The sequence below is a fragment of the Brassica napus genome, chromosome A3, assembly GCF_020379485.1.
Source record: "Brassica napus cultivar Da-Ae chromosome A3, Da-Ae, whole genome shotgun sequence".
In the NCBI taxonomy this organism is placed as follows: domain Eukaryota; kingdom Viridiplantae; phylum Streptophyta; class Magnoliopsida; order Brassicales; family Brassicaceae; genus Brassica; species Brassica napus.
Window position 1 is genome coordinate 18,380,729 of NC_063436.1, and position 8,889 is coordinate 18,389,617.

Below are 8,889 nucleotides of genomic sequence, written 5' to 3' on the forward strand. Positions count from 1 at the left end.
GTGTCAATAATAAGTCTCTGACTTTGTCTGTAGGTACATTTGTATTGTTGATTTGTTGTAGACAGTAATAATAGTCTTAAAACCACACGCTCTGTCAATAATTTTTTTTTATTTCATAAGAAATAATAACGGAAGACTTTAAAAGCAAAAAAACGAACAATCAATTAAAGACTTCAAACCAGAAAGAGTCAGCTCTGATGGTAAAAGGGTTGCGGCTGTTACTCCCACTATCCGAGTTTGATATGCGTTAGGAAAGACTATTTATCTGGCAAAGAGGTGAAATACTTTTTTCCACCAAAAAGAAAAAAAATTAAAGACTTCGAATCAGCCAATCAGGTATATCCGTATATGTATATAGTGGAAAAGATAACGGAGATACATGATGTACTGCTAGTTTCGACCATTGGATTACAACTCTTGCACTTGTGGTCTTGCATTAACATACGTGTTCTTACATAATCCAAACAAATAATTTGAAAACAAGTTGCAGAGATATGGTGTTTGATTGGTTTTTAAGACTTTTCATGGTCCCCAAGAAGAGAAAGAAAAAAAGCAAAAGTCTTTGGTTCGATATTCTCTATTACCTCTTACTCTCTCTACTCTGGTCTTCATCAAATCTCAAAAGACAATACTATATTGATGTCTCTTCAACGACCCAATGGGAACTCGAGTTCTTCTTCTTCCCCCAAGAAGCGCACAACTGGTACTTTTTTTAATGAAAATGTTGCTTTATTTTCTTCTTATTTTTAAACTGAGAATGTGAGATATTTGGTTTGTGATTTTCAGAGGAGAGTGATGAAGAGTTGTTGATGGTTCCAGACATGGAAGCAGCTGGATCAACAGGTGTTCTAAGCAGCAGCGCCGACGACGGAGTCAACAATCCGGAGATTGAAGTTGAACAGACCCAAAATGCAACCTCCACCGCTAAGCGCCGCCGTGGACGAAATCCAGAGGATAAAGAATACAGAAGCCTTAAGAGGTAAAACTAACTAGCCTTTTACTAAAGTTATGCAGTTGAAATCTGGTACGTAGAAAGGAAAACGATGTAACTAGTCTTTTACTAAAGTTATGCAGCTTAAATGTGGTAAAAAAGTGATGTAACTAGTCTTTTACTAAAGTTATGCAGTTGAAATCTGGTACGTAGAAAGGAAAACGATGTAACTAGTCTTTTACTAAAGTTATGCAGCTTAAATGTGGTAAAAAAGTGATGTAACTAGTCTTTTACTAAAGTTATGCAGTTGAAATGTGGTAAAAAAGGATATGATGTAAGTAGTTTTTTACTAACGTTATGTAGTTGAAATGTAGTAGTAATAATAAATAAGAAGTGATGAATGTGATTTTTCAGATTGTTGAGAAACCGAGTATCTGCTCAACAAGCGAGGGAGAGGAAGAAAGTGTATGTGAGTGATTTGGAATCAAGAGCTAATGAGTTGCAGAACAATAATGAGCAGCTTGAGGAGAAGATTTCTACTTTGATGAACGAGAACACAATGCTTCGCAAGATGCTTATTAACACAAGGCCTAAAGCTGATGACAATTAATTAGTGAGAGACACCTTTGATTAATTCAATGTTGTGTGATTATCTTCTCTTCGTATACGATTTTTGTTCGAATAACGTTCGATTTGTGACGCCTCTCCAATAATCTGAATTTTTCTTCGATTGATAAAATGTGATTTGAGATCTACATAATCAAGAAAGACAAAAAGGTAAAGACTCAAGACCTAAAAAGATTATTAATTAATTAGAGCATATTCTTAGTGAAGTGTATCTTTCTCACTATGAAAGTTAATAATAGTGAAAGAAAGAATAAGATGAGTCTCTCAAATATTATATTTTCAAAAAGTTTTTTTTTTTATTAACATGGGGTATCCCAGACCTATGAAAGGGTCAAACTAATCCCCAAAAGTAAGTGCAGTCCATGGATAGACCATTTCTCCGAGTATTCAAATGGACCGAAAGCAATAGCTCATATCCATGTTAGGTGTCCAAGAAAAATGTGACTTAATTTCGCACAGCAAGAGAATCGAACTTGAAACATGTTGGCATCCCAAAACCTCCCCCTAATACATGACCACAAGTTCCCAAACATATTTTCAAAAAGTTTAAGAAACTTTTTTTAACACGTAATTAATCATTTATACATTTTAAAATTTTAACAACACAACTAAACTGTATCAAATTACTATATTGGTGAAATATTCACATAAGTTTCTTATCAATATGACCAATACCAAAATGCAAACTCTAGCTTCAACTTAAACGAAGCAGAAACCTCCTTCTCTCTGAGGAGTTTGACTACTCAGCTGGTCCCACCATTATAAGTTCTTTAGACCACCTCCAATGGTGAGATTTAACAAAATCCTTAGCATTAAACTTATTATAATAATCTATGGGACCCATTATATTTAAAAGTATGTGCCAAATTAATCCTTAGGTAAGGATCAATCTTCTGCAAATTCTTCACTGTTCGCGGGTCCCATCGCCACGTGGGGACCCGCGATTGGCTCTTCCTTTTTTTTTTTTTTTTTTTAAAACTAAATAAAAAATAAAAATAATAAAATAATAAGAAAACTTACCTTGGTTATCGAGATTGAGAGTATCAGCATTGCTGATGCTCTTAGTTACCCTATCTGCTGCAGGCTTGCAGCCTTTGTTTCCTTCTGAGAAGTATGAGTGTATATTGTACCTATGTTGACTTCTTTCTCTATAACGTGGTCAGTTGTTCTTACTCCTTTTATGCATCTCATGAATGTTTAGATATTGTGTATCTTATATCATATATCCGATCCATATACATTGATATAAGTGAAAATGGTTGATGTTGAAGAATATAGCTCAACTTTTTTCAGGAGACATGTACAAGAGCCGAGAGCCAGAGGCGTACTTAATTTGTCATGAGAAAGACAACTGTCTTAAACCCCAACTTATATAACACATTTTAGAGGCTCCATTTTAATTCCACTTTAAATTGGTTATATTGTATATATAAATTTCTCTTAGTTTTGGATTTAAACAATAATTTATTTATGTTATTTATATTTATTTAATTCTATTTTAGACTTTTAGATTTAATTTATCATCTATCTTCATAAAACTATTATTTTATTTATTTAAATTTTAGACTTTAAATTATATTTTTTTAGCTTGTATGATTTTATTTTTACTATTGTAGTAAAACATTTAGAAGCTTACCATTTAACATATCTAAATAAGCACATATTTAATTAAACAATTATAAAATCTTCATAGATAATTTGAAATCTTGCATTTTTGGTTTAATAAACTATGCATTTTGTATTCTTTTAAGAAATAATATTTTCAATTTTTCATATGAATCTATAAATATAAAATACATGATTTTTTGTAAAGTTTTATGTAATAGATATTTACTAATTATGAAAACTTTTTTACTCTAGCTTTAGGCCCCCAAATACCTAGTCACGGCACTTACAAGAGCTTGTAAATTTAGGACAAACAAAGACGAAAATGTCGGCGTAGTCTAGGCAGTTATGTGAGTAAGAGATGCGATTTGGTTGGAAGTTAAGTAACTGACAGTCTATAAATAGAAAAAAATGCGAGGTGTATGCTTACCCTGGAGTTGGTATGTCCTGTTCATTCTCGTCTTTCTATTATTAGCACTATTGACATTATTAGTTTTCTGTTTCTCTCCTTTTATATCCTCACTTCTTGAAGTAGATTATGTTCATGACACACAGAGACGTAGCAGAATAGATCTTGTTTCCTTTTCTCCTTACGCCCAAAGGCAATGAGGGAGCAGCCAAGGCATTATTAAAAGTTGAAGCAGTGTTGCTTTCCTCGACCAATCATCAAGCCCAGGAAAGTTATATCTCGACTAGGATGGCTACCCCCAACGCTACAGGTAACTGCCCGACTGCAATGAAGGCTAGTTCTAATGGAGCCTTCCAAAACGAAAACCCTCTTGATTACGCGCTTCCTCTGATCATCCTACAGATCTGCTTGGTGGTTGTGTTTACAAGGCTCTTAGCTTACCTTCTTAAACCTCTCAAACAGCCACGGGTCATTGCTGAGATCATTGTAAGTCTCATTCACAGGGTTGGTCTTGAGTCCATACGTGAGAAACATCCGTATGGAGCCTACACTTTTTGTAGTTTTTAAGGTCAATTTTTTCTTTGGTTGTTAGCAGAAAAAATATAAATAGGAATTCCGAAAACGTATTTCAAACAAATAACAAAATAAAATCTTGAATATTTTTCATTATTTATATGAAAAAACAAAGAGTTAAACTTTTAGAACTGGACATATATTTGTTCGAAGGGTAATGCAATTTTTAATTGCAAATTTAATTTTAATTTTAGTTAATTTTATTTATTATTTATGGCATATATATTTAGTTTTGTTTTGGATCCGGAATATCTCATGACCGGCACTTGCTCATTCAAATTCTTTGTAATGTTTTTTTCCTTTAAAACGTTTTGTTGATAATAGATGGTTTCTGTAGGGAGGGATACTGCTTGGACCTACTGCTCTTGGACGAAGCAAGGTCTATCTAGACACTATCTTCCCAGAGAAGAGCATGACGGTTTTAGACACACTTGCAAACATCGGTCTTCTGTTCTTCTTGTTCCTGGTTGGGCTTGAGCTTGACTTTGCAGCCATCAGAAAAACCGGAAAGAAGTCACTTTTGATAGCCTTAGCTGGGATCTCACTTCCATTTGTAATAGGTGTAGGTGCATCTTTTATTCTCAGCTCCACCATAAGCAAAGGAGTCCATCAGCTACCCTTTATAGTCTTCATGGGTGTTGCCTTATCCATCACTGCCTTCCCTGTGCTTGCTCGTATCCTAGCTGAGCTAAAGCTTCTAACAACGGACGTTGGACGTATGGCCATGTCTGCAGCTGGAGTCAATGACATTGCAGCTTGGATATTCCTTGCACTCGCCATTGCTCTCTCAGGAAATGACAGTTCTTCTCTTGTACCTCTTTGGGTTCTCCTCTCTGGATCCGGTTTTGTGATCTTTGCTATTTTGGTAATCAAACCTATCCTTGGCTTTATGGCTAAACGCTGTCCTGAAGGAGAGCCTGTCAAGGAACTCTATGTCTGCGTCACTCTGACATTGGTTTTAGCAGCAAGCTTTCTGACAGACACTATTGGGATACATGCGCTTTTCGGCGCGTTTGTGGTTGGTATAGTGACTCCAAAACAAGGACCGTTTTGTAGGATCTTAACCGAGAAGATAGAGGATCTTGTCTCAGGGCTACTTCTACCATTGTACTTTGCGTCAAGCGGTTTAAAAACCGATGTAACAACCATCAGAGGTGCACAATCATGGGGACTTCTAGTTCTTGTCATACTCACTACTTGTTTTGGTAAGATTGTAGGAACCGTTGGGGCCTCTATGCTATGTAAGGTTCCTTTCAGAGAAGCTATGGCACTTGGAGTACTAATGAACACCAAAGGTTTAGTAGAGCTTATTGTTCTAAACATCGGTAAGGACCGGAAGGTGTTGAATGATCAAGTCTTTGCTATCTTAGTTCTAATGGCATTGGTCACAACGTTCATTACAACACCACTCTTGTTAGCGATTTACAAACCTGCGAGAAAAGGAGCACCTTACAAGCATAGAACAATACAAAGAAAAGACCATGACTCGGAGTTGCGGATACTCGCTTGCTTCCACAGTACACGCAACATACCTACACTGATCAACATGATAGAATCATCGAGAGGAACAGGGCTAAAGGGACGTCTCTGCGTCTACGCTATGCATCTAATGGAGCTCTCTGAGCGGTCATCAGCAATCGCAATGGTTCACAAAGCGCGGTACAACGGTCTCCCGATCTGGAACAAGATAGAGCGGTCCACGGATCAAATGGTAATAGCTTTCGAAGGATACCAGCATCTCCGAGCCGTAGCGGTTAGACCAATGACGGCAATCTCCGACCTCAGCACCATCCACGAGGATATCTGCACGAGCGCGCACCAGAAACGAGTGGCGATGATTCTCCTCCCCTTCCACAAGCATCAGAGGATGGACGGAGCGATGGAGTCGATAGGACACGCGTTCCACGAAGTGAACAAACGTGTCCTACAACAAGCTCCCTGCTCCGTCGGGATCCTTGTGGACAGAGGACTCGGAGGAGCGTCCCACGTCGTGGCCAGCGAAGTTGATTACAAGATCGTTGTCCCGTTCTTCGGAGGGTTAGACGACAGAGAAGCTTTGGCCTACGGGATGAAGATGGTGGAGCATCCGGGGATCACGCTGACCATTCTCAAGTTCGTAGCTTCGAGAGGGACGTTGAAGAGGTTCGAGAAAGGTGAAGAGGAGGAAGATGAGAAGAAGGAGAAAGAGATCGACGAAGAGTTCGTGAGGGAGTTGATGAACGATCCGAGAGGGAATGAGTCGTTGGCTTACGAGGAGAGAGTCGTTGAGAGTAAAGAAGATGTTCGCGCGACTCTTAAGGCGACGAGCAAGTGTAATCTGTTTGTTGTCGGGAGGAACGCTGCGGTTGTGCCGTTGGTTAATAGTACGGATTGTCCCGAGTTAGGACCAGTTGGACGTTTGTTGTCGTCTTCGGAGTTTTCAACTACTGCGTCGGTGCTTGTTGTTCAGGGATATGATTCGGCGGCGGATACACGGCCCGTGGTAGAGGATGATGATTATGAACAGTCTTCTAGAGAAATTGGAGACTCAACGGTCTGAACGGATCTAACTTATTACAGAGCTTAAAGGAAAAGAAAAAGTGTCGTCTCTCTGTTTTTATATATTTGCCTCACGATATATTTTTTGTTGGGACTTGGGAGTGTCCGAAGTTTTCTTTTGTATTTCCCGCTAAAATAATGGTTGTCATCATTATATTTATGGACATTTAAAATCTGACTTGAAATTTCTCCAAACTAGGCTTGGGCATTTTACCCGGACCCGAAGACCCGACCCGGAACCGATCCGAAAAACCCAGTTCGGGTAGGAACCGACCCGATCAAATTATCCTATCGGGTCTTGTTGTAGAGGACCCGCGGATCTTGGACCCGCGGGTCTTGGACCCGACCCGACCCGAACCCGAAACCCGATGGGTACCCAAATTAATAATGTAAATTAAATAAAATGCATTAAGGGGGACTCGAAGACGGGTTATTTGTCTAGAGAATATGGAGGTCAACCACTAGGAGACAACGAATTGTTGTTGTATTTCGCAAAGTTTAGTATATATACACATTTTAATATAATAAAAACACAAATTTTGAATAAAATTTTGAATATTTTCGGATATATAAATATTTTCAGATATTTTTTTGTATTTTTAGGTCTTTTTTAGATTGAACCCGAACCGAATCCGACCCGAAACCGAACCGAATCCGAACCGATAAATTCTAATTATCCGAATGGGTCTAACTATCTAAGACCCGACCCGACCCGGACCCGGCACAACCCGAACCGACCCGGAACCGAAAATTTGAAATTACCCTATCGGGTCCTAAACTCTTAGACCCGAAAGACCCGGACCCGAAAGAACCCGACCCGAGTCCGACCCGACGACCCGAATGCCCAGGCCTACTCCAAACCTAAATGAATTACACATGTGATTGACAAACTTATTTTAATACTGAAATAACTAAACTTAGTGCAATGTAATGTAATCAAATCAAATAAACCAGGTTTTTTTTTCCCAGCAACTTAAACAGATTTATATAAACATTTATATAAACTTAAACAGATTTATATTAAATAAACATTTGTACATCTTAACCGTATAACATATTAAATAAATCAAGTTTACAACTTAAACGTAGATTTATACATCTTAACTGTATGTTGTAAATTATATGTATATACATTGACATAATGGTGAACTTTCATTTTTACACTGATGAACTTTCAGTGATGTAAATCTTTTTATCACTATGATCAGACATGTCTCAAAGGTAAAAAATAAAATCACAGATAAACATTTTTTTAATCAAAAATCACAGATAAGCTTCTAAGCGAAAGTAGGAGTTTGTTTTCAGGTATAATTTTTGTTGATTCTATTTCACTAGCTAAATCGATATTTGTTTAGAAATTAATTAGTTAGTTAATATTAGCCAAAACTATAGTACCTAATATTACAAATAATCATGGGAGAACTTCAATTTTACCATAAATTTGATATCAGTTTTCAAATTTATATTTAAAAGATAAATATTTTCATAAGTATCTTAATTTGTAATGAAAAATATTAAACTAACTTTTCTGAATATTTATAGATGTTTATAAAATCAAATCCACCCTTAAATATTAAATTCTAAACAATCATCATTGAACCATGAATCCAAATATTTGGATGCTTGGATGTCAATTTGACCTAAATTATATATTTTTGGTCTTACACTCTAAGTTACAAACATCCTAGATTGTTTATCGATAAGCAATATTTTTTTCTTGGCCAACAAAGACTTTAATGCGTTACTATTATAGGTGGTATTATTAGAACTTTGTTAGAATTTTAATGTGTTATTAGAATATTGATAGGTGATATTATTAATGTGTTACTATTATATATGCTAGTTTAGTTGAGTAACCAATTTTCAAAGTAATAGCTAGTTGAGCAATAACATGGAAAAGTTGAAAGAAGTTTTAATCTAGTACACGGATTGAATCGATGTGTTATATAATTTCATGTCAAACAAATTTAACCAAAATCAAATCTAATATAAGTGAAAATCGGTATATTGGTGATTATTTTATAAACCGAAATATTTTTTTGTGCAACAAACCAAAATCTCAAAACCAAAATCTAATATATATATATATATATATGTATATATATATATATTAAAATTTCCGTTTATTAAAATTAAAATTTCTGTTTATTAATATTCTTATATATTAAACTTTCCGTTTATTGACGGTCAGGATTAGATTTCTCAA

General features: G+C 36.2%; 1 protein-coding gene and 1 pseudogene across 1 annotated transcript; both read left to right on the plus strand.

Moving 5' to 3' along the window:
• The first annotated feature begins 479 nt into the window (after positions 1–479).
• LOC106439576 lies at positions 480–1,670 on the plus strand (annotated as a pseudogene).
• A 2,001-nt stretch (positions 1,671–3,671) lies between these two features.
• Positions 3,672–6,856, plus strand: LOC106442290 (cation/H(+) antiporter 19-like). Its single transcript, XM_048776488.1, has 2 exons — positions 3,672–4,058; positions 4,483–6,856. The coding sequence occupies exons 1-2, from the start codon at positions 3,861–3,863 to the stop codon at positions 6,682–6,684; spliced, it is 2,400 nt and encodes a 799-aa protein (XP_048632445.1). The 5' UTR covers positions 3,672–3,860; the 3' UTR covers positions 6,685–6,856.
• Positions 6,857–8,889: the final 2,033 nt, after the last annotated feature.